Raw genomic sequence first — 26,627 nt, forward strand, 5'->3', positions numbered from 1 at the left:
CTGACATGCCAAAAGAGTCCCACCTCTAGCCTTAACTCACTATTGGTTGGTTGGATGGTTGTAAAACTTAGAGGATATATATAAAACACACATAGAAGCATTTCTCGTAAAGCATTAAGCCGAAAGCACCATGGCCCGCTTAAAGAGGACTCAACAAATGCTGAGCTGTGGTTCTGTTGGAGCGATCATACTCACATACACCAAATCTAATCCTAATAAGTCTTAAACCGACCAAATTTATAGTAGGTCACAATGGCCTCAAACGGTACTTAAAACAGAGTCAGCACACATTTAATCCATTGCAGTTCTTCCGCCGTGAAATTTCTAATCCAGAACCGATGGTGGATCCCACTTTACTGCCTGTTCTCAGCTTCATGACGTCGCCCCCTGGCTATGTTTCACACATCCTTGTTTCGCATTAAACCTTTTGGACAATCTTTGAATACAAACCTGCCATCTTAAACAGCAGTTTGAACAAGCTATCTGCAAAATGTTCAGTAAAAACTAAGTGATGCAGACTTTTGCTTGTTTTGTTAGAGTATAAATGGATATAAATGTGGCTAAAAGGGGTTCAGACCTGCACGTAAAGGAGGTTGAGCTGGACTGGGTCCCGGGAGTCGACATTTTGGTCCGAGTAGAAGAACTTGCGTCGCAGCAGAAGCGTCTCGTTCTCGTCCACGCCTTGCTCCCTGAAAGTCCTGCTGTGGTCCAGCCAGTTCACTGAAGAGACATTAATAGTATTGCTTCAGATGTTTGTCACCTATTGTCATTTTAAAAAGGTTTCATATGAAAGCTTTTTACATTCAAAGCAAGCTTTATTGCTAGTTAGTGGATGTGCACTACTTGATGGATGACTTTTTAAAGTAATACTTTGCAATTATATTTGATGTTATTTACTCATTAATCCGGTAAAAACAGGTGTTTCCGTCTGTGGCGGCATGTGGCATGTGGATTACTTATAACATTTATTTAACCTAAATAGAGAGTACCGGCATTTATTTTCCCTATACATTTTTTATTAACTATTTATCTAATACATAACCATAATTGTCAGTATTTATTTATATGTAATACATATTGTGACAAAACCCTCCTTACATAGATAAAAACACAAGATAGACAAACAGAGGAACTTACAATCATCATCTGTGTGCAGTTTGGCTTTTAGCTTCTCCATCTTCCTCTCATCACGCAGCAGCGTTCGGTCTTTCTTTAGCGTGCCCATGCTGTCGTCTTTCTTCTCCTCCATAAACTCCTGGATCAAAGAGTACTCCTCGTAGTTGGTGATGCCTGTAAACAAGATGCACAGAATAATAGTGGTGCTTAATTTTTGTTCTTGTTGTGTTTTTACAAAGTATATGTCAGTTTAAAACCTGTTCCATCATACTGCATGTTGAATGATGAATGATTTCTGAAATCAAAACATTTGCCGTTCTTTCATCCAAGAAGATGAGCAATAAATGTAGACGACCACCATGTATTCTAACTGGCTCGGGTTGTATTGCTTACGATATTGTGTATGTACATGTGGCATAAAAACGACTAACAAAACAATCTAGTTCCAATGCATATAATAAAATAAATAACGCCAGTCTACAAAAAGGTATTGAAAAAAAAAAAAAGTGTAGTATTTTTTTAAATAAATTATAAAAATTGAGAGGTAAATTTACAAATCTTGGCCCATAAATTAAATAAAACAGTGACCTGTGCTCTGTGCACAAAAAATATGTTGCACACAATTAAAAAATATACAGTCGTCTCTTGTTTATCGCTGTTAATTGGTTCCGGACATGACCAGTAAAAATGAATTTCCACATAAATCAAATATTTTAATATTAGCCAATGCTACCTGAGGTTGAGCCAATCAGTAGCCACAATACTAAACAGTGCACTCTGATTGGCTTGGTCTCATTTAGTGGCCAATACTAAGATAATATTGCTACTTTTAGTTTATTTAGTCATTTTTAAGTTTGAAAATGTTTAATTTATGACCAAAAATTGCTTTAAAAAAATTATATGATAGAAAATATTTTTTTTAATCTGCCATGAGGTAAAGCTGCACCATTTGAAGCGCGATGTGGCGTGAGACATTATTTAAAAAACACATTTGCAGGCTTCCATAACTACAATAGAAGACAAGATAACATTTTTGCAACAGCAAAAAAAAATAAAAATAATAATAATAAAATAAATATTATATATATATATATATATATATATATATATATATATATATATATATATATATATATATATATATATACTCCTCTCTGAGCTGCCACCTTACCGTGGTAGAGGAGTTTGCGTGTCCCAATGATCCTAGGAGCTATGTTGTCTGGGGGCTTTCATGCCCCCTGGTAGGGTCTCCCAAGACAAACAGGTCCTAGGTAAGTGATCAGACTAAGAGCAGCTCAAAGATTTCTATGGAATTACAACAAAATGAACTCAGATTTCCCTCGTCCGGACGCGGGTCACTGGGGCCCCGCTCTGGAGCCAGGCCCGGAGTTGGGGCACGATGGCGAGTGCCTGGTGGGACAGGCCCCATGGGGCCCGGCCGGGCACAGCCCGAAGAGGCAACGTGGGTCATCCCTCCAATGGGCTCACCACTCATAGGAGGGGCCATAGATCGCGGGTGCATTGTGAGCTGGGCGGCAGCCGAAGACAGGGCACTTGGCGGTCCGATCCTCGGCTACAGAAGCTAGCTCTTGGGACGTGGAACGTCACCTCACTGGGGGGGAAAGAGCCTGAGCTAGTCCGCGAGGTAGAGAAGTTCCGGCTGGATATAGTCGGACTCACCTCGACACACAGCAAGGGCTCTGGAACCACTTCTCTCGAGAGGGACTGGACCCTCTTCCACTCTGGCGTTGCCGGCAGTGAGAGGCGACGGGCTGGGGTGGCAATTCTCGTTGCCCCCCGGCTCAAAGCCTGCACGTTTGAGTTCAACCCAGTGGACGAGAGGGTAGCTTCCCTTCGCCTTCGGGTGGGGGGACGGGTCCTGGCTGTTGTTTGTGCTTACGCACCAAACAGCAGTTCAGAATACCCACCCTTTTTGGGTACACTCGAGGGAGTACGGGAAAGTGCTCCCCCGGGTGATTCCTTTGTCCTACTGGGGGACTTCAACGCTCATGTTGGCAACGACAGTGAAACCTGGAGAGGCGTGATTGGGAAGAATGGTCGCCCGGATCTAAACCCGAGTGGTGTTTTGTTATTGGACTTTTGTGCTCGTCACGGGTTGTCCATAACAAACACCATGTTCAAACATAAGGGTGTCCATATGTGCACTTGGCACCAGGACACCCTAGGCCGCAGTTCCATGATCGACTTTGTAGTTGTGTCATCGGATTTGTGTTTTGGACACTCGGGTGAAGAGAGGGGCGGAGCTTTCTACCGATCACCACCTGGTGGTGAGTTGGCTGCGATGGTGGGGGAGGATGCCGGACAGACCTGGCAGGCCCAAACGCATTGTGAGGGTCTGCTGGGAACGTCTGGCAGAGTCTCCTGTCAGAGAGAGTTTCAATTCACACCTCCGGGAGAACTTTGAACATGTCACGAGGGAGGTGCGGGACATTGAGTCCGAGTGGACCATGTTCCGAACCTCTATTGTCGAGGCGGCTGATTGGAGCTGTGGCCGCAAGGTTGATGGTGCCTGTCGTGGCTGTAATCCCAAAACCCGTTGGTGGACACCAGCAGTGAGGGATGCCGTCAAGCTGAAGAAAGAGTCCTATTGGGTTCTTTTGGCTCATAGGAGTCCGGAGGCAGTGGACAGGTACCGACGGGCCAAGCGGTGTGCAGATTTAGCGGTCGTGGAGGCAAAAACTCGGACATGGGAAGAGTTCGGGGAAGCCATGGAAAACGACTTCCGGACGGCTTTGAAGCGATTCTGGACCACCATACGCCGCCTCAGGAAGGGGAAGCAGTGCACTATCAACACCGTGTATGGTGCGGATGGTGTTCGGCTGACTTCGACTGCGGATGTTGTGGATCGGTGGAGGGAATACTTTGAAGACCTCCTCAATCCCACCAACACGTCTTCCTTTGAGGAAGCGGTGCCTGGGGAATCTGTGGTGGACTCTCCTATTTCTGGGGCTGAGGTCGCTGAGGTAGTTAAAATGCTCCTTGGCGGCAAGGCCCCGGGGGTGGACGAGACCCGCCCGGAGTTCCTTAAGGCTCTGGATGCTGTGGGGCTGTCTTGGTTGACAAGACTCTGCAGCATCGCGTGGACATCGGGGCGGTACCTGCGGATTGGCAGACCGGGGTGGTGGTCCCTCTCTTTAAGAAGGGGGACCGGAGGGTGTGTTCCAACTATCGTGGGATCACACTCCTCAGCCTTCTCGGTAAGGTTTATTCAGGTGTACTGGAGAGGAGGCTTCGCCGGATAGTCGAACCTCGGATTGAGGAGGAACAGTGTGGTTTTCGTCCTGGTCGTGGAACTGTGGACCAGTTCTATACTCTCGGCAGGGTTTTTGAGGGTGCATGGGAGTTTGCCCAACCAGTCTACATGTGCTTTGTGGACTTGGAGAAGGCATTCGAATGTGTCCCTCGGGAAGTCCTGTGGGGAGTGCTCAGAGAGTATGGGGTGCCGGACTGTCTTATTGTGGCGGGCCGCTCCCTGTATGATCAGTGTCAGAGCTTGGTCCGCATTGCTGGCAGTAAGTCGGACACGTTTCCAGTGAGGGTTGGACTCCGCCATGGCTGTCCTTTGTCACCGATTCTGTTCATAACTTTTATGGACAAAATTTCTAGGCGCAGCCAAGGCGTTGAGGGGATCCGGTTTGGTGGCCACGGGATTAGGTCTCTGCTTTTTGCAGATGATGTAGTCCTGATGGCTTCATCTGGCCGGGATCTTCAGCTCTCACTGGATCGGTTCGCAGCCGAGTGTGAAGCGACCGGAATGAGAATCAGCACCTCCAAGTCCGAGTCCATGGTTCTCGCCCGGAAAAGGGTGGAGTGCCATCTCCGGGTTGGGGAGGAGACCCTGCCCCAAGTGGAGGAGTTCAAGTACCTAGGAGTCTTGTTCACGAGTGGGGGAAGAGTGGATCGCTGGATCGACAGGCGGATCGGTGCGGCGTCTTCAGTAATGCGGACGTTGTATCGATCCGTTGTGGTGAAGAAGGAGCTGAGCCGGAAGGCAAAGCTCTCAATTTACCGGTCGATCTACGTTCCCATCCTTACCTATGGTCATGAGCTTTGGGTCATGACCGAAAGGATAAGATCACGGGTACAAGCGGCCGAAACGAGTTTCCTCCACCCTATCTCCCTTAGAGATAGGGTGAGAAGCTCTGCCATCCGGGAGGAGCTCAACGTAAAGCCGCTGCTCCTCCACATGGACAGGAGCCAGATGAGGTGGTTCGGGCATCTGGTCAGGATGCCACCCGAACGCCTCCCTAGGGAGGTGTTTAGGGCACGTCCAGCCGGTAGGAGGCCACGGGGAAGACCCAGGACACGTTGGGAAGACTATGTCTCCCGGCTGGCCTGGGAACGCCTCGGGATCCCCCGGAAAGAGCTAGACGAAGTGGCTGGAGATAGGGAAGTCTGGGCTTCCCTGCTTAGGCTGCTGCCCCCGTGACCCGACCTCGGATAAGCGGAAGATGATGGATGGATGGATATATATATATATATATATATATATATATATATATATATATATATATATATATATATATATATATATATATATATATGTGTGTGTGTGTGTGGGCTTCATCCTGCAGTCCTGGGTTCAAATCCAGGCTCGGGATCTTTCTGTGTGGAGTTTGCATGTTCTCCCCGTGAATGCGTGGGATCCCTCCGGGTACTCCGGCTTCCTCCCACTTCCAAAGACATGCACCTGGGGATAGGTTGATTGGCAACACTAAATTGGCCCTAGTGTGTGAATGTGAGTGTGAATGTTGTCTGTCTATCTGTGTTGGCCCTGCGATGAGGTGGCGATTTGTCGAGGGTGTACGCCGCCGCCTTCTGCCCGATTGTAGCTGAGATAGGCGCCAGCGCCCCCCGCGACCCCAAAAGGGAACAAGCGGTAGAAAATGGATGGATGTGTGTGTGTGTGTGTGTGTGTGTGTGTGTGTGCGTGTAAAAAAAAAAAAAGGCTGGTAATGAAAATTGGACTTTTAGCAACTGTTCCAATTCTAAATAGTCACCCAAAAAAAAAGTTTTTAAAAACCTTTTACTGAAAAGTACATTTTAGGGCCCAACAGCCCAAACATTAAATGTGTAAAAAAAATAAGTAATCAATTTATTGATATCGTGTGAAATTATCCCAAAAATACACTATAGAGCTGAGGTAAAAGGTCAAATGAGCATACTACTGTATCAGCAGTTCTAAATTAACCATATGTGTTGGTTCTGCATTGCCAATTTCCACCTTTAAAAATGGCCAGCCCATCCCAAAACGCCTTTGCTGGTATAAACAGTGCACAGTGGCGTAGTGCTTAGAGCAGGGGTCACCAACCTTTTTGAAACCAAGAGCTACTTCTTGGGTACTGATTAATGCGAAGGGCTACCAGTTTGATACACACTTAAATAAATTGCCAGAAATAGCCAATTTGCTCAATTTACCTTTAACTATATATTATTATTAATAATTAATGATATTTATGTTTGTGGAAACACTGGTCATCTTAATGATTTCTCACAATAAATATATATAGAAACAGATAAATATCAATATGCAACACTTTATTTTTATATTTTCCCTTAGTGCACATTTTTCAAATTGAACATTTTCAAATGATCACTTCTAAGACAGTCTTGTGAAATCACAATATCCCATTTTAACTAGCTAGCCACTGACAATTTCTAACAAACCATGAATTACTTTGCACCATGTTTGTACAAATAATAACTAATGTAAAATACAAAAGTCAACTCTCAAATTTTTAAATAAATCATGTCACACTTTGAACTTGACACCAAATCTGTTATCTGTTTATTTGTTAGTTAGTGGGAAGCCTGACATTGCATGCTGTTAACTAGTGTGTTGTACTCTGGTGTGTAACTTGACACTGCAACCCTGATTTGAGTCTTGCAGATGTGCATTAGTGAGGCGTGTTCTGTGTTTGTTCTTGATGAAGTTCATGTCAGAAAAGGCTGATTCACAAAGATAAGTTGAACCAAACAGGCTTGCAACCTTCATAACTGCTGCGCATACACCACTGTACTTTTCTGTGTCAACAAGGCACCAAAAGTTTGGTGCAGCCTGGTGGGCTTTGAATTTTAAATTGTCAGGAAAGAAGAGGAAGGAATTTAAAAGGTAATCAGAATCAGCTTAATGTCATTACGCAGGGTAACGAGATTGAGGCCATTCCATACAGTGCCATGTGTGCATGCAAGTATGTATGCATGTAAAAAGGCAGAGGTGGGACCAAGTCATTGTTTTGCAAGTCACAAGTAAGTCTCAAGTCTTTGACCTCGAGTCTCGAGTCAAGTCCCAAGTCAAGACAGGCAAGTCCCGAGTCAAGTCCCAAGTCAAGACAGGCAAGTCTCAAGTCAAGTCCCAAGTCAAGACAGGCAAGTCTCAAGTCAAGTCCCAAGTCCTGCATTTTGAGTTTCGAGTCATTTCAAGTCCTTTTAACCACAGACTAATACATTTACATAGATTGTGTATGCTTTTAAAACGCTGTATGTATTTACAGTATAATAAAAAAATTGTGCTGACATTGCACTTCATAATAGTACTATTAACCAGTTATTTTAAACATTTAACTCATTCCTTTACAGAATGAACACATTTGAAAAAACAAGTACAACTGTACTTATCTGCACAAAGGTGTTAACATAGTATTTCCATGGCATATAGCATTGGAACTAGTTCCACAGCAGTTTCTATCCTGTTATTACCTTATCTCATTGATCTCATCTCATACTGTATGTGTTTATGTGTGCGTACACATGAAAAACATAACAAATGCATGAAAATAACAAGGAACAGAGTTGTACTTTTTAGAATTCACGGCCCTATGGAAAATTAACCAGCCGCCACTGATTATGATGCATTCCCATTTTAGGCAAAGTATAACACAATACTTTCTTAACAGTATAACTGTAATCAGGAATAAGTCTTCTAGTAACAATATTCAAATACTAACTTTGTTGGGTAAGACAGAATTTGCTGTTATTCTGAATCCAGTGAAACAGATTGGTGGTTTTATATACGTTTATGTTTAAGTTGGCAGACACTTTTATCCAAAGCAACATACATGAAAAATACATTTAAAACAATCACTGTAAACACGATCATTTAAGGGAAGAATGTAATAGAAAATATTAATACAAAGTGTCAAGACAGAATAAACTCTCTGCTGTTGCAGCAACAGAAATACAGTCTATAAGCTATATAGATATCTAATGTATTCATACATTGTTTATGTAGGATATATGCATGTACATACAACCTAATCATATTGTTTCTTCAACTTAGAAATAGCTGACCGTTTTTTCCCCTTGTCTGGGATTATTATTCCCAGTTTTGATCTTGGACGTCTGGTTATTTATAGCATATAAGAATATTTTATTATTTTTAAGCAAACTATGAACACGCCAAAAAATGTGTCCTTTATCATAGTTACACGTATGACAAAAAAGCGTGTGAATATCAGTGGTATTCAGTGAGGTAAAATGAAATAAATGTGCTGACAGTTCACTGCTCCTGACAAATGAATTGCCCTGAGTGGAGCGGATCACCACTCCAAGATGGCGGCCCCGCGTCATGTCAGCGGCAATAGGCAGTAGCGCTCGATGCTGCGTCTACTTATAAGATGTCTATGGTTATAACGTTAGCAGTGAGTTTACAGCCTCACTGATTTAACTACACAGCAAATAAAAGTTACGTTACTCTGCCAATAAACGTTAGCTTACGTTCAAAACTTACCCTTCTTTGTGCAACTTCTAATGTCGAACGAAGTTGGAAGTTGTTGCGTCTCTGTCTGTAGTCTTCGAACGAACCGCAGGCTTTGCATACGGCAATTCGTTTTTTGTTGACCAAGTCATTGTTTTTATACCCGAACAAAACAATTTTTGGCATAGCTTTTCCTCACTGGTGTGTTGTTTAAGAGCTTTTTCGTTGGTTTTCCTGCAATTTGATTGGCTGAATGCTGTGTGACGAAAATAACGTGGTTGTAATTTGATTGGCTGTTGTTCTGACAGGTAGCGCACACACTGTCATCGCACACACGCTGACAGACACGGACAGATACGGAGCGCTCTCGAATAACTTTTTAATCGTTGGGTTTTGGGGAAAGTAGCAAGTCATGTCAAGTCAAAAGGCTCAAGTCCAAGTCAAGTCACAAGTCATTGACGTTAAAGTCAAAGTCGAGTCGCAAGTCTTTTTACATTTTGTCAAGTCGAGTCTAAATTCATCAAATTCATGACTCGAGTCCAAGTCATGTGTTTAAAAATCCTAAAATCTTTTTTAAGGTTGTATTTTTTCTCTGAAATTGTCTTTCTGAAAGTTATAAGAAGCAAAGTAAAACAATAAATACATGTATTTAAACAAGTGAATACCAAGTCTTTAAAATATTTTCTTGGATTTTCAAATTCTATTTGAGTTTTGTCTCTCTTAGAATTAAAAACGTCAAGCAAAGCGAGACCAGCTTGCTAGTAAATAAATACAATTTGAAAAATAGAGGCAGCTCACTGGTAAGTGCTGCTATTTGAGCTATTTTTAGAACAGGCCAGCGGGCGACTCATCTGGTCCTTACGGGCACCACGTTGGTGACCCCTGGTTTAGAGTGTCCGTCCTGAGATTGGTAAATTGAGTTCAAACCCTTGCCGAGTCATACCAAAAACTATAAAAATGGGACCCATTACCTCCCTGCTTGACACTCAAGGGTTGGAAATGGGGGTTAAATCAGCAAAAATGATTCCCGGTCACGGCCACCGCTGCTGCCCACTGCTCCCCTCACCTCCCAGGGGGTGATCAAGGATATTGGGTTAATTGCAGAGAATAATTTGGCCACACCTAGCGTGTGTGTGAGACAATGATTGGTACTTTAACATAATGTCATTTTGGCTCAAACCTTTTAAAAATAGTGGGGTAGTCTTTTGTAGCACTTTAGCAGCATAACATTGGAGGAGGGTCAGTTTGCATGTGTTTTATTTTCGTCATTTCCAGCCGTTTATTCTCCACCAGTCGTTTTATTTATGTCACTCATATAGCAGTTTAAGTAGTTCCTAGTTTTTTTAAGGACAAAATGTCACTCGTGAGTAGAGGCGAGTACAGCCGGAACCATGCAGTAGATGTGTGCAGTATTGAGTAGGTGGTACCTATTCTACTGCATATGGTCACAAGCAGCTCCCCAACTGTTTTGGAGTCATCCACCATGATGGTTTTAACGGCCCCGTCCAACATTTTGATTTTCTGTGGCTTCTGCTTCTTCTTGTATTCAAGAATGTCCTGCAAAGTTAAGAAAAACACAGAAAAGTGAAAAAGAAAAGGAGAAATTGAAGCACAAAGCGAGATCTGATTGAATGCCTGCAGGGGAAAAAAAAGATCAAATGGGTCCAGGTTGCGCGGTGGCAAAGATGAGCGAATTGAAAAAGGGAGGGGGAGCACAAAAAAACGAAATTTACCGGCTGCCAATCAAAGCCCATTGCTTTTTTTCCTCGATCACAATGAGGAGACGAGATTTGGTGGAGAATAATTGGTCACAGTCATGCATGTTACCTTGCCTTGGCTTTAAAGAGAAGAGCGCATTCAGAGGAAAGGACCAGGATTCATGAACAGAGCAGCAAATATGATAGACCTTTTCAAACTAACTGAACTGCACTCCTCTTTACAAATGGTCTGTTTCTAAAAATAAGTCATAATTCACCATTTTATCATTCTTTAAGCATGTTTTGGACAGCATTTATGCATTTCTTCCCCATCCATCCATCCATTTTCTACCGCTTATTCCCTTTTGGGGTCGCGGGGGCCGCTGGTGCCTATCTCAGCTACAATCGGGCGGAAGGCGGGGTACAGCCTGGACAAGTCGCTATTTCATCGCAGGGCCATTTTCTTCACCAATCATCCCCAAAATGTTAGTCTTGCGGTGTTTGGCAGGTATCCTACTGTTTTTTTGAACCCAAAAACTTGAAGAAGCAGGTGTTACAGGTCAAACAGGTAAACACTACATTTCTTCTTTTAGTCACCAAAACAAATTGTAATGGGAATGTATAATTCCACTTCTTTGCACACCACACCAGACCTGGTCCGCCAGAGAATAAGAAAACGTAACCAGAGGGATCAGTGTTGCGAACTTGGCTATAAAGTATCTAGCAAGCAATCAGACCCCTCTAAATACCAAATACTGTTTTTTTTTATGTTTAGTATTCTGAAACCTTTCTCCTGCAACATTCAATTACAATTACCTGCAAATACATCATGGCCAACTACACAAATTAGAAGATGTTTTAATGACAATATGTGTAAAGTAAATTAAATCGGGCCATCCAATCACTTTCTATCTGCAAGGGAAAACAATAATGTATACTGTGTGCCTGTCATTGCTTCTTCATGTGTAAAACTGAATGTGTAAAATGTGTAAAACTGAATTTAAAAAGTGTTTTAATAACAGTGAGAGGCATATTATGGGGTGGAGAGTATCAAATGTAGAGCATTTAGGGAATTTTGTGGGCGCGTCCATTATTAGTAGGGGGTTTTGCCATTTTCAAATGGCATGGATGTAATGTTTATACAACTAGCACAACTATTTACCCCATTGCGGAGCATGTAGTAGTCGAGTGTCCTGCCAGACTCCAGCCAGATTCCTTTCCTGGGGTCTTCGTCAGATAGAAACAGACCATAATCTGAAGCTAGGGAGGGGAAAAAAAGTATAGGGTTTTAGTGTTTTAAAAACCCTGCAAAATATTGAGGCACACATTTTAATGTATTGCATTTACAGGTCTTGAGTTTAATTTCGCCATTCTCACCCTGTCCAGACTGAGCCTCGGGAACTCTCTCCCGGATAATCCTGCAGGCGTCGTAGATAGCCGTGGACGGCTCGAACTGCATGGTCTTCACCACGTTGCAGTGGCGAACGCAGATTTTTAGGGACAGAACTACCATCTTGGCCGCCAGCGGGTTGGAACTGTACCTATGCAGAGGAGGAAGAGCTCAAAGTATGTAGTGTATATGAATGCATCTATGGTTCAGGCCCTTTTCCGAATGAGAGTGCGAGAGCGCCAGGCATCGAGCAAAAAAGCCCTATCAGTCAACTAAATCAATGTCCAGCAAAGCTCTTAAAGTGTTAACGATTGAGATTTGCTAACGTACACACATGCTGGCCTCTGTTACACTGACCTCTCTAAACCTCACTCTCATCCGGGTCACAGCACTAAAGTAAACAGCCTGATCCAGCTCCAGCTCCACCTGGGGCCTCCAAATGAAACGGGAGGCATCGAGCTAAAAGCTCAAGCTGTCAACTCAATGTCCAGCGCAAGCTATTAGGTGTGTGAGGCTTACCAACGTAGACACTGGCACGACCACGCTGGCTTGCCTCCGTTACACTCATCCCCCTAAACCTCCCTTCCGTCCGGGTCAGGGCACCAACGTAACCTACCTAGTCCAGACCCTACTTCTATTCTTACTTTTTTTTTACAAACCCTGTTTCCATTTGAGTTGGGAAATTGTGTTAGATGTAAATATAAACGGAATACAATGATTTGTAAATCCTTTTCAACCCATATTCAGTTGAATAAAAGACAAGATATTTGATGTTAAAACTGATTTTTTTTTGTGCAAATAATCATTAACTTTAGAATTTGATGCCAGCAACACGTGACAAAGAAGTTGGGAAAGGTGGGAATAAATACTGATAAAGTTGAGGAATGCTCATCAAACACTTATTTGGAACATCCCACAGGTGTGCAGGCTAATTGGGAACAGGTGGGTGCCATGGTTGGGTATAAAAGCAGCTTCCATGAAATGCTAAGTAATTCACAAACAAGGATGGGGCGAGGGTCACCAATTTGTAAGCAAATTGTAGAACAGTTTAAGAACATTTATCAACGAGCTATTGCAAGGAATTTAGGGATTTTACCATCTACGATCCGTAAAATCATCAAAAGGTTCAGAGAATCTAGAAAAATCACTGCACGTAAGCGATGATATTACGGACCTTTGATCCCTCAGGCTATACTGCATAAAAAAACGACATCAGTGGGTAAAGGATATCACCATATGGGCTCAGGAACACTTCATAAAACCACTTTCAGTAACTACAGTTGGTCGCTACATCTGTAAGTGCAAGTTAAAACTCTGCTATGCAAAGCGAAATTCATTTATCAACTATACACCGGAACGCCGCCGGCTTCGCTGGACCCGAGCTCATCTAAGATAGACTGGTGCAAAGTGTAAAACTGTTCTGTGGTCTGACGAGTCCACATTTCAAATTATATTTGGAAACTGTGGACGTGGTGTCCTCCGGAACAAAGAGGAAAACAACCATTCGGATTGTTATAGGCGCAAAGTTCAAAAGCCAGCATCTGTGATGGTATGGGGGTGTATTAGTGGCCATGGCATGAGTAACTTACACATCTGCTCCCCTCACCTCCCAGGGGGTGAGGGGAGCAGATGTGTGGCGCAGTGGGAGAGTGGCCGTGCGCAACCCAAGGGTCCCTGGTTCAAATCCCACCTAGTACCAACCTCGTCACGTCCGTTGTGTCCTGAACAAGACACTTCACCCTTGCTCCTGATGGGTGCTGGTTGGCGCCTTTTATGGCAGCTCCCTCCATCAGTGTGTGAATGTGTGTGTGAATGGGTGAATGTGGAAGTAGTGTCAAAGCGCTTTGAGTACCTTGAAGGTAGAAAAGCGCTCTACAAGTACAACCCATTTATCATTTATTTATTTATCTGTGAAGGTACCGTTAATGCTGAATGGTCCATACAGGTTTTGGAGCAACATATGTTGTCATCCAAGCAACGTTATCATAGACGCCCCTGCTTATTTCAGCAAAACAATGCTAAACCACGTGTTACAACAGCGTGGCTTCGTAGTAAAAGAGTGCGGGTACTTTCCTGGCCCGCCTGCAGTCCAGACATGTCTCCCATCGAAAATGTGTGGCGCATTATGAAGCGTAAAATACGACAGCGGAGACCCCGGACTGTTTAACGACTGAAGCTCTACATAAAGCAAGAATGGGAAAGAATTCCACTTTCAATGCTTCAACAATTAGTTTCCTCAGTTCCCAAACGTTTGAGTTTTGTTTAAAGAAAAGGTGATGTAACACAGTGGTAAACATGCCTTTTCCCAACTACTTTGGCACGTGTTGCAGCCATGAATTTCTAAGTTAATTATCATTTGCAAAAAAAAATAAAGTTTATGAGTTTGACCATCAAATATCTTGTCTTTGTAGAGCATTCAATTGAACATGGGTTGAAAAGAATTTGCAAATCCTTGTATTCTGTTTATATATACATCTAACACAATTTCCCAAGTCATATGGAAACAAGGTTTGTACTTTGACTTTATTTCAATCACAAAAACCAAAAATATTCTTCAGTTTTACAATTTTAACAAGGTAAATAAAACATGTGTCACCGAAAAGGAGCAAGAAGAAGCAAAAGCTTATAATGTCCTGCCCTATCACTCAGATATAATAATCTGATTCATTATAAACAACAGAATACATGATGACCTTTTATAACAATATTAATTTAGTATACACAATATCTTGGTAAATGTCCAACGCAAGCAATTAAGGTATTAAAGAGCGAGGTTTACCAACGTACACACGAGCACAGTCAAGCTTGCTTGCCTCCTTTACACTCACTATCCTAATCTCTCTCATCCGGGTCACTGCAACCATCGAGGCCAGCCCCTGATTCAGTTCCACCCAGGGGTCAAAACTGAGTCGTCCATATGAGGCCGGGATGTATACAGAGTACCAGTGTTTTTAGGTACCCGTTCCTAATTTAAAGCGGTTTGTGAAAACTTTGCACTCATGATACTGCAATTAGCACTTTTTTATCCAGCTGACCGTCGTAATTATGACACGCACGAGCTGTCACTTTCTTTCAGGTGCCGCAGGAAAGCATTAAAAAAGACATGGCGGAACAGCCAAACGGAGTCGCCTTTTTTACCGCACCACTTAAATAGAATTATACTGTAGATGTATGTGTCATCCCAATAGCGGACGGAATCAATGTTTGCTAAAAACAGAATTTAAATGCAGAAAGTAGATCCGTTTACAAGCATGAGCACTTGTTAACATACGTCTGTTCACATAAAGACAATCTTCACATCTTTAGGTCCATTCCTAGTCTGGTGGTCCCATATAAGGCAAAAACGTTTGTCCTTCTATTCTCGTTCACAAAACGTAAACATCTGTCAGTCCATTTAGATTCATTGTGTTAACATGTCTGTCCATTCACAATCACACAAACACCTAACTTTGGGTTTATGTTACCGAACAAATAATTTAAATCAGTCATTTTTGCACATCAGTTGACAATTGTATCCAAAAAAATAACACATTTTGGCACAGAATCCATAAAAAACATCAATATCTTCAAACGTTGGCAAGCTGCAAAGCGGTTTCTGGTTTTCCCTGCATGATGAAGTCAGTACATGCTGTTCAAACCCTCAACACCATTCTTCCTGTTCTCCCAGAGGTATTTCATTCTGATAACACCAAACAGAAAGCATCTCTTCCGATATTTCTTGTCATTAAATCTTTTTTAAAGAGATGGGGGGAAAAAAAGGGAAGTGTGATGTTTCAAACCCCCTCTAACAGAGCACCTCCTGTCTGGGCATCAATGGCAGGCACAGGGCTCCGCTGTGTCTGAGGTCAAAGTTCAAAAGGTCGGTCTGGGCTGTAGCGGAAAAGACAAGCAGGGTCTCTCTTCTGGCTCCTGACCCTGACTAACACTTGGAGAATTTGCTTCCTATGTGAGATGGGTTCACACGTGGAGGCGAAGGTGTTAGAACCAAAATCAACGCAACAACGAGGAAAAGCGGTGCAAATATTTATATAAATATTTTCTGGGTGTAATTGGACAATATACAAAACCCAAAACTGGTAAAATTGGCACGTTGTGTAAATCATAAATAAAAAAGAATACAATGATTTGCAAATCCTTTTCAACTTATATTCAATTGAATAGACTGCAAAGACAATACTTAATGTTCGAATTGGAAAACTTTATTATTTTTTGCAAATATAAGCTCATCTGGAATGTGATGCCTGCAACATGTTAATTGGGAACAGGTGGGTGTGATGATTGGGTTCAAAAGCAGCTTCCATGAAATGTGCAGCACCACTTTGTGAACAAATACCTTAGCAAATTGTCAGTTTAAGAACAACATTTCTCAACGAGCTATTGCAAGAAATTTAGGGATTTCACTATCTATGGTCCGTGATATCATCAAAAGGTTCGGATAATCTGAAGATATCACTGCACGTAAGCAATGATTACGGACCTTCGACCCCTCAGGCGGTACTGCATCAAAAACCGACATTAGTGTGTAAAGGTTATCACCACATGGGCTCAGGAACACTTGATAATACCACTGTCCGTAACTACAGTTCGTCGCTACGTCTGTAAGTGCAAGTTAAAACTTTACTATGCAAAGCGAAAGCCATTTATCAACAACACCAAGAAACGCTGCTGGCTTCACTGGGCCGAGCTCATCTAAGATGGACTGATGCAAAGTGAAAATGTGTTCTGTGGTCTGATGAGTTCACATTTCAAATTGTTTTTGGAAATATTTGACATCGTGTCATCCGGACCAAAGGGGAAGCGAACCATCCAGACTGTTATCAACGCAAAGTTCAAAAGCCAGCATCTGTGATGGTATGGGGGTGCATTAATGCCCAAGGCATGGGTAACTTACACATCTGTGAAGGCACCATTAATGCTGAAAGGTACATACAGGTTTTGGAACAACATATGCTGCCATCTCAGCGCCGTCTTTTTCATGGACGCCCCTGCTTATTTCAGCAAGACAATGCCAAGCCACATTCAGCATGTGTTACAACAGTGTGGCTTCGTTCTGGACAAATCCCTGCATGTAACATTGAATGCCTGTGACTTTGGATCTCTCAGGCGGTACTGCATCCAAAAGCAACATCAGTATGTAAAGGATATCACCACAAAGGCTCAGGAACACTTCAGAAAAACGCTGTCAGTAACTACAGTTTGTCGCTACATCTGTAAGTACAAGTTAAAACTCTACTATGCGAAGCGAAAGTCATTTATCAACAGCACCCAGAAACGCCGCCGGCTTCGCTGGGCCTGAGCTCATCTAAGATGGACTGATGCAAAGTGGAAAGGTGTTTTGGGTCTGCCTAGTCCACATTTTAAATTGTTTTTGGAAACTGTGGACGTTGTGTCCTCTGTAACAAAGACACAAAGCAGATTGTTATAGACGCAAAGTTCAAAAGCCAGCATCTGTGATGGTATGGAGGCGTATTAGTGTCCAAAGCATGGGTAACTTACACATCTGTGAAGGCACCATTAATGCTGAAGAAAGGTACATGTTTTGGAGCAGCATATGTTGCCATCCAAACAATGTTATCATGGACGCCCCAGCTTATTTCAGCAAGACAATGTCAAGCCATGTGTTACAACAGCGTGGCTTCATAGGAAAAGGGTGAGGGTACTAGACTGGCCTGCCTATAGTGCAGACCTGTCTCCCATTGAAAATGTGTGGCACAATATGAAAACTAAGATACCACAACGGAGACCTCGGACTGTTGAACAACTTAAGCTTCAAAAATTGGTCTGCTCAGTTCCCAAACGTTTACTGACTGTTGTTAAAAAGAAATGCCATGTAACGCAGTGGTAAAAATGTCCCTTTGCCAACGTTTTTGCAATTTGTTGCTGCCATTAAATTGTAAGTTAATGATTATTTGCAAAAAAATAAAAAATATGTTTCTCAGTCGAACATGAAATATTTTGTCTTTGCAGTCTCTTCAATTGAATATAAGTTGAAAAGGATTTGCAAATCTTTGTATTCTGTTTTCATTTACAAATTACACAACGTGCCAACTTTACTGGTTTTGGGTTTTGTATTTTACTTCTCACGTGCACCAAGTTCCCTTTCACTCGGGCAGAGTGCGGACATGAGATAAAGGGTAAAAGGAGACAGGAGGTTGCAGCATGTAAGCCGTTGTTTGATGGATCGATGATGCAAAGCAAGAGCAGAGCCTGCTGGGAACATCCAGACCTTATTACTGTAACAAGGCCTCTAATTCAATATTACCGCAGCCCACAAGTCAGCATGAGTTCTGGGCCAGAAAGGACACTCAATATTCAGGGTTCGGCATGTTGCTAACCTAGTTTCAGCAAATAAACTGGGCTGGAGTACCGTGCTAATTAGTCCATCTGCCTTCTCTGGCTCGCCAGTAAGTTTGTTTGCGTCTACCAACAACGGGATGTTTCAGAGCAGATGTGCAGCATATTGCTGTTTGGCCTCAGGTGACGCCATTTGACCATGAAAGGGAGATAAGGACTCGCGGTTTAATAATTCGCATCAGGATGTGCAATCAGAACAAAGCTTTTAAGTAGACGTGCAAATTGTTTCATTGTGACACAAGCACGTTTGATGTTGCTGAAATAAACACAGCACAAGTAATTTGTGCTCGGAGCATTTCGATTAATATGTTAAAGGGTCCCTCTAATGCGGACAACATTAACACTTATTTCATAGTTCTGGACCTAAAAACTATATCGACTGGTGAACTTCCCCCCAAAAGAGACACATGAATTATATTAGGCTTGTTTTCTAACGAGTTTCTGCACATTTTTGAACGCCCACTTTTAGCTACAAAATGTGGACGGGCCTACATCAGCTATTTGACCTCACCTACAGAAAACTGGAGGCAAATTCATATTGTGTAAAATTGGTTTTGGTATCATCTTCATTGTAAATCATGATAAATCATGCAGAATTTGAAGGAATTAGCCAATATGTCTTTCAGATGCATTGTTACACAGTATAGTAACACAACTAAAGAAGGGGTCAAATTGCATACATTTCCAAATGATGGCAACATGAGGAAAGTATTGACCTCTCTGGTCAGATTGACTCTTCCAAAATGGGACGGTGTAATTTTCAGCAATCATTTAAAGGCCTACTGAAACCCACTACTACCGACCACTCAGCCTGATAGTTTATATATCAATGATGAAATATTAACATTGCAACACATGCCAAAACGGCCTTTTTAGTTTACTAAATTTAAATTTTAAATTTCCCGCGAGTTTTCTTGTTGAAAATGTCGCGGAATGATGACGCGTACGAGTGACGTCACGGACTGTCAGGAAATATTAGCGCTGCACCACACACAGCTAAAAGTCATCTGCTTTAGTTGCAAAATTACACAGTATTTTGGACATCTGTGTTGCTGAATCTTTTGCAATTTGTTCATTTAATAATGGAGACTATAAAGAACAATGCTGTTGGTGGAAAGCGGTGGATTCCAGCTGTCTTTAGCACCGAGACACAGCCAGTGTTTCTTTGTTGTGAAGCAGAGCGGTCAAGCGAACATGTTTTCTCTACGTCAACCAGCATGTTTTTGGATGGGGAAATTGTGATATATATTTTACCGGGGACATTAATGAATTATTCGTCATCCTGCAGCAGCTGTCACGTCAAAAAAGGCAGCTGTGAGCTTGGCTCCTCGGCTTCTCTCTGAGACACTGAGTGTTCCCCGCAGCCATCCGACCTCGAGGCATGTCTTTACAATTTTTAAAATCTCACTAAAACACTATCAAAACAATAAGCAGATAAGGGATCTTCCAGAATTATCCTAGTAAATGTGTCTAAAAACATCTGAAATGTTCCCAATGCAATCGCCTTATTTTTTTTTTCTAGTCCTTCGCTATCAATATCCTCAGCCACGAATCTTTCATCCTCGCTCAAATTAATGGGGAAATTGTCGTTTTCTCGGTCCGAATAGCTCTTTTTGTTGGAGGCTACCATTATAAACAATGTGAGGAGCCCTCACACGGGTGACGCCATCGTCTGTGACTTCCGGTAAAGGCAAGGCTTTTTTATTAGCGACCAAAAGTTGCGAACTTTATCGTCGATGTTCTCTACTAAATCCTTTCAGCAAAAATATGGCAATATCTGGAAATTATCAAGTATGACACATAAAATGGACCCACTATCCTCGTTTAAATAAGAAAATCTCATTTCAGTAGGCCTTTAATGGTTCTGACTTTGAAAAAGAAGGATTTTGGTCAGAGTTTGGCTGAAAAAAAATGTAAGACTCAAGCCAAATGCGATCCTGAAAATCAGGAACACCTTCTATGGGAGAAAGAACCTGCGGAGAAACGGAGAAAAAAAAGCAGACCCGGGCCAAAACATGAGCGAAAAAGAAGGTACGGCTCTAGTGTTCTATTTTGCGTCCTCTTCTACTGAAATGTTCTTCACGATGCTTGAGGAAATGCTGAAAGAGCACGAGGAAACAAAGGCTATGGTGTCTATGAAAGATAATACGGAAGTCAAGAAATCAAATAAATTGTTTTATATGCCTTTATCCACACTGTCTTTGCAAGGAAATGGGTTCCAGTTCTGTGAAGTTAAAGTTAAAGTACCAATGATTGTCACACACATACTAGATGTGGCGAAATTATTCTCTGCATTTGACCCATCACCTTTGATCACCCCAGCAGTGGGCAGCAGTGGGCAGCAGCGGTGCCGCGTCCGGGAATCATTTATGGTGATTTAACCCCCAATTCCAACCCTTAATGCTGAGTGCCAAGCAGGGAGGTAAATGGGTCCCATTTTTATAGTCTTTGTTATGACCCAGGATTTGAACTCATGACCTACCGATCTCACTGAGTAGTAGTAGACGTCGCACCAAGAGGGGACGGCATATGGAGTCAAGCGATGGAAAGGAGGCGTTTAAAGTACAGTTATTTATCTACTCATTACACAATAACCAATGTATTTTTCGGATCATAAGGCACACTTAAAAATCCTTACATTTTTTCAAAAATGCACATTATAACCTGGTACACTTAATGTATGGATTAGTTCTGGTTATGCATACCGACCTCGAAATTTTTTTATTTGATACATGGTTTAATGATAAGTGTGACCAGTAGATGGCGGTCACACATAACAGATAAGTGTGGATTGCAAGTTGACGCCTGCACGGAAAAGGATGCTAGCAAGTACCCGTAAGCAAAGAACTCCAAAACTTAGATTTTTCATTGAGAATAAAGAACATTACACAGGGCACTCAAAAATCTGTCAAAATGTTTTAGCACGTGTATAGACATATATATCGCCTCTCACTGCTGGCAACGCCAGAGCAGAAGAGAGTCCAGCTGCTATCGAGAGGACCGGTTCCAGAGCCCCTGCAGTGCGTCGACGTGAGACCGACTAGTCCATGCTGGAAGTTCTCTACCTGGCGCACCAGCTCAGGCTCCTTCCCCCCCAGCGGGGTGACATTCCACGTCCCAAGAGCTAGCTTCTGTGGTCGAGGATCTGACCGCCAAGGGCCCTGCCTTCAGCTGCCACCCAGCTCACAGAACACCGGACTTCTATGTCCCCTCCTATAGGTGGTGATTCCTGTCCTCCGCTGTTGCCTTTTCTAATATAAAATAGCGTACAGATCTAACTTATATCCGTCAGTCAACTCGCTTTGGAAGCGCTGAAAACTACTGGCACAACAAGAATGACGGGGAGAAAACACTCTGGAAGTGAAGTCACGTAACTACGACCGCCCACAAAACGGCGCATCCTGAAGAGACGGTCGGTCAGAAAGCAGATTGAAAATGGTCTGTAAACAACATCTATGTGACAGTTTGACCAAAAAAACACCATTACATGTTACGTAGACCACAAGAAATTGTTTTAAATGCAGGGGGAAAAAATCTTAATATGACCCTTTAATGCGCCTTATAATCCGCTGCCTTTTGTATGAAAATAGACCTGAATGGATACGCTTGTCGGCAAGCGCCTATGCGGTGACCCCTACGGTCCAAAAAATATGGTAATTGGTATTATGGGAAACAACTATTAACGGTCATCTGGACGCGATGAATCCTTTAAACATCCATTGGTCCATTCATATACAGACAGAATGAAAACCAGAGTAGGACATTCATATACACACTACTGCCGGTCGTTTCACTTACAGACAATGCAAACAAGTCGGTCTATTCACATGCACACATACCATTAAAATACCAAATGTCAAAAGTTGTACATTGTACACACATGATATTGACATTTGCTGGTTGATTCACATAAACATGAGGTCTATCTAGTCACATACACAATATTAAAACCAGTTCATCTTTTCATATACAATTAAATGTAAATACAAGTATCAACATATCTCTGTGCATGGAAACCTATTTCAGTCTATTGTCGTAATGTACACAGTGTCTATTCATGCATATGTCAAATACATAATGTCAAAATATGTCTATCACATACACAAAATTGTAAATAGTGAAGTGAAGTGAATTATATTTATATAGCGCTTTTCTCAAATGACTCAAAGCGCTTTACATAGTGAAACCCAATATCTAAGTTACATTTAAACCAGTGTGGGTGACACTGGGAGAAGGTGGGTAAAGTGTCTTGCCCAAGGACACAACAGCAGTTACTAGGATGGCGGAAGCGGGAATCAAACCTGCAACCCTCAAGTTGCTGGCACGGCCACTCTACAAACAGAGCTATGCCGCCCTAAATATCAACATATGTTGATAGATTCTCATACACACACAATCTTCAAATCTATTAATCCATTCATATACACTTGTGAAGTGAAGTGAATTATATTTATATAGCGCTTTTCTCTAGTGACTCAAAGCGCTTTACATAGTGAAACCCAATATCTAAGTTACATTTAAACCAGTGTGGGTGGCAATGAGAGCAGGTGGGTAAAGTGTCTTGCCCAAGGACACAACGGCAGCGACTAGGATGGCGGAAGCGGGAATCGAACCCGGAACCCTCAAGTTGCTGGCACGGCCGCTCTACCAACCGAGCTACACCGCCCCACTTAGGCATAAACATCTGTTGATTAGTTTACAAACTGTCAACATCTGTCCATCCATTCACATACTTTAATGGAAGCCTCTCTTGGTCAGTTCACATATATGCAATTACAAAATGTAAGAAATATTGGTCTGTCAATTCTCATTAACAGCATCAGATCATTCACATCCACTAATTGTTAGCATTGTTCTGTTCTGCAAGTCAAAATGTGTTTTTCCAATCCCAAATACAATGTCAAAATTGGTCTGTCTATTCACATACTGTATGTGTAGACATTTCAAGTCGGTCAGTCGAACTCCAAACATTGACTTCAAGTGTCTAGAATTGGGCATCATTCAAAATGGTTCATGCTCGTTCACAATACACAAGTGGCAGATGAAAGTACATATTCAATCCAAATTCATTACATTTACAGTATTTGTCGGACTATAAGTCGCAGTTTTTTTCGTAGTTTGGCCAGGGGTGCGACTTATACTCAGGAGCGACTTACTGTATGTGTGAAATTAATACATTACCGTAAAATATCAATTAATATTATTTACCTCATTCACTTAAGAGACTAGATGTATAAGATTTCATGGGATTTAGCGATTAGGAGTGACAGATTGTTTGGTAAACGTAGAGCATGTTCTAAAAGTTATAGTTATTTGAATGACTCTTACCATAATATGTTACGTTAACATACCAGGCAACCTTCTCAGTTGGTTATTTATGCATACACTTATTCAGCCTGTTGTTCACTATTCTTTATTTATTTTAAATTGCCTTTCGAATGTCTATTCTTGATGTTGGGTTTTATGAAATAAAATTCGTCACTAGAATGAGGCACATTTGTTTCCTTTATTTTCTGCTAAAATCTTTATGTGCCACACACTTCACTTTGGGTCGATGAGGCTGCTGGTGGGCTTCAAGTTGAAAGAGTGCACTTGTAAAAAATTAAGTGGAGCTCAGCCACATCCTGCTCCTGTTCTGTATTCATGACGTGACAACCAATTCACAGCATCACTTCACACTTCAATTCCATTTTTAACCCCGCAAATGTAGCCGCATCATTGGAGGGTTTTTCAGAGCTGTCAGAATACATAGCGGTCCACGTTGCTAATTAATCCTGCTGGGTGGCACTGACAAATAGATTTGAATCAATTGTAGTCAAATGAACAAGTAATCAGTGCAATCTTGAAACATTGCCACAGGTTTTTCATTTAAAAAGAGAACCCTTGTCGACCATTTCCACTAATCCCAATTGCAGCAAACTACCATGTTAGCAGCAATCAGTCTTGATTGACACATAGTCATAAGTGTTCAGCTAGTGCAGGAGTCCATGAATGTGGAAAACTATCAAGACAGTGCAGGTGAGGTGTCACAGTGGTGGGATATTGAAGAGTGTTCTTTTATTACGCTACTTCATTTTCTTACACAATGGTTTATTTTGGCGAAAGACGTTGACGTATGTCACCTTTTGTTGACATACAAGTGGGATACGGATGGGGGATATGACCTAAAATCTATGTCACAACATATTTTGCAGCCTTCTGCGAGAACTATACATATCACAGTGATGGGCAGTGGCGTGCGACTAGTAGTGACGCTACGTAGCTTAACTACATTTACCAGTAGTGTGGCAATAGCATCGCTCCTTTTTGAACCAGTAGCGATTCCTGTAGCTTTGCTATTTCTTAGACCCATTTAGCGTAGTAGCGACAAAGCTACACTACAGAGAAAATGAACTGCAAATTGGGGGGGGGGGATATGAAGAAAATCCTTGGTTTACGAATGATGAGTCACGATTTGCTATGGTTAGGGCAAAACATTACAGGCAGGCCAATTAGAGGCAAGATAGGGCGGGTTATCAAAACTTGGAAGCACAATCGCAATGAGAGATCATGAGGACAGGATCCCTCCTGGGATGAGACTATTTAAGAGTATTTAAGTAACTATGTTTCTTCCACGGTGCATCAATAGGGGTATTTAAAAGAGTATTTAAGTAACTATGTTTCTTCCACGGGACGGCGTGGCGCAGTGGGGAGAGTGGCCGTGCGCAACCCGAGGGTCACTGGTTCAAATCCCACCTAGAACCAACCTCGTCACGTCCGTTGTGTCCTGAGCAAGACACTTCACCCTTGCTCCTGATGGGTGCTTGTTGGCGCCTTGCATGGCAGCTCCCTCCATCAGTGTGTGAATGTGTGTGTGAATGGGTAAATGTGGAAGTAGTGTCAAAGCGCTTTGAGTACCTTGAAGGTAGAAAAGCGCTATACAAGTACAACCCATTTATTTATTTATCATTTATTTACCAGTACTTTAATTTAATTGACATATTTTTTAACATTTTGTAAAAATTCTGTTTTGTTCTGGCTAACTTGACAGCACACAGCTGTGTGAGGAGGGAAGCGATGGGAAAATGCCAATACCGATTACCCTATACTGCTTTGTTAAACACTGTTTATAAATGCAACATAGGGCACCAGTCTTGGCACATAAATATGTTCACTTTTATTGATTTCTGTTCATGTAAAAAAGAGTTTGTCAATGTCTGTTTTGTAAGACGAATGTTTTGCACTTTTCTTTAGGTCAGGTTATTGTAATTTTGCCACTGCGGTTTCTGTCATTTTAACATGTGCTGAAAAGTCTGCATTCCATTAGAGAGTATATATTTTGGTGTTTCTTAAATACTATTATTACCATTGTTGTTTTGGTGCATTTTATTTAATTTGTTTTCGGTGCTTTACCTCATTTTGTACATGGTACCACAAGTTTGCAAGTTAAAAGAAATATTAAAAAGTTGAAAATCCTAACAAAGGGCCTGTTTCCAGTTTGAGTTTATTATAATAAACAATCAAACTGAGCATCTATTCTCACACCTGTGAAGTGAAAACCATTTTAGGTGACTGCCTCATGAAGCTCATCGGGAGAATGCCAAGAGTGTGCAAAGCAGTATTTAGAACAAAGAGTGACTATTTTGAAGAAACTAGAATATAAAACAAGTTTTCAGTTATTTCACCTTTTTTTGTTAAGTACATAACTCCACGTGTTCATTCGTAGTTTTGATGCCTTCAGTGACAATCTACAATGTAAATAGTCATGAAAATAAAGAAAGCACATTGAATGAGAAGGTGTGTCCTAACTTTTGGCCTGTACTGTATATCTAGAGATGTGTAGTATTGATGTAGCAAGCAACTTTTGCCCTGTAGTTTGTAGTGTAGCTCCCTACTATTCACTAGGGATAACTTCCCCTGTAGATTAGCTACATTTAAACAAAAGTAAGTAGTGGCTCCAAGTAACCTGCCCATCACCAATATCACAATATATTATTTGGTATGATAATGATAAAATTACTTCAACACCCATTGCAAAGGTTCCTAATTTGGCTGTTAACATGTGCTATAACTTTTCTGGTTCTCCAGAGCCACGAGTTGCAGACCCCTGGTCTACGGTAACAAGCTGGGGCTGCAGAAAAAACTTACCAGAACAATGAAGATAATGAGGAACCTACCCAAATATGGTTGTGTTGCTTCCATGCTATCGAAAACTTTCTGCAATGGCATTGAAAGGTTCTAAGCATAGGGAACCCCCAAGGCTGCGTGCTGAGTCCCCTACTTTACACCCTATTAACACACGACTGTGTGGCCTCCCAGAACAACACAGTATCATCAAGTTTGCAGATGATACTACGGTCGTTGGACTGATCAC

General features: G+C 42.0%; 1 protein-coding gene across 4 annotated transcripts in view; it reads right to left on the reverse strand.

Moving 5' to 3' along the window:
* Window positions 1–26,627, reverse strand: part of tln2a (talin 2a) — a 238,388-nt gene that overhangs the window by 102,735 nt on the left and 109,026 nt on the right. For all 4 annotated transcript variants that reach the window (XM_061878614.1, XM_061878589.1, XM_061878606.1 and 1 more), the window contains exons 3-7: window positions 11,908–12,071; window positions 11,693–11,790; window positions 10,261–10,390; window positions 1,138–1,290; window positions 578–720 (exon numbers count right to left, since the gene is read on the reverse strand). In XM_061878614.1, the coding sequence (XP_061734598.1) occupies window positions 578–720; window positions 1,138–1,290; window positions 10,261–10,390; window positions 11,693–11,790; window positions 11,908–12,043 (660 nt within the window). In that variant the 5' untranslated portion in view covers window positions 12,044–12,071. The remainder of the gene's footprint in view (window positions 1–577; window positions 721–1,137; window positions 1,291–10,260; window positions 10,391–11,692; window positions 11,791–11,907; window positions 12,072–26,627) is intronic.

The sequence above is a fragment of the Nerophis ophidion genome, linkage group LG02 (assembly GCF_033978795.1).
Source record: "Nerophis ophidion isolate RoL-2023_Sa linkage group LG02, RoL_Noph_v1.0, whole genome shotgun sequence".
Classification (NCBI taxonomy): domain Eukaryota; kingdom Metazoa; phylum Chordata; class Actinopteri; order Syngnathiformes; family Syngnathidae; genus Nerophis; species Nerophis ophidion.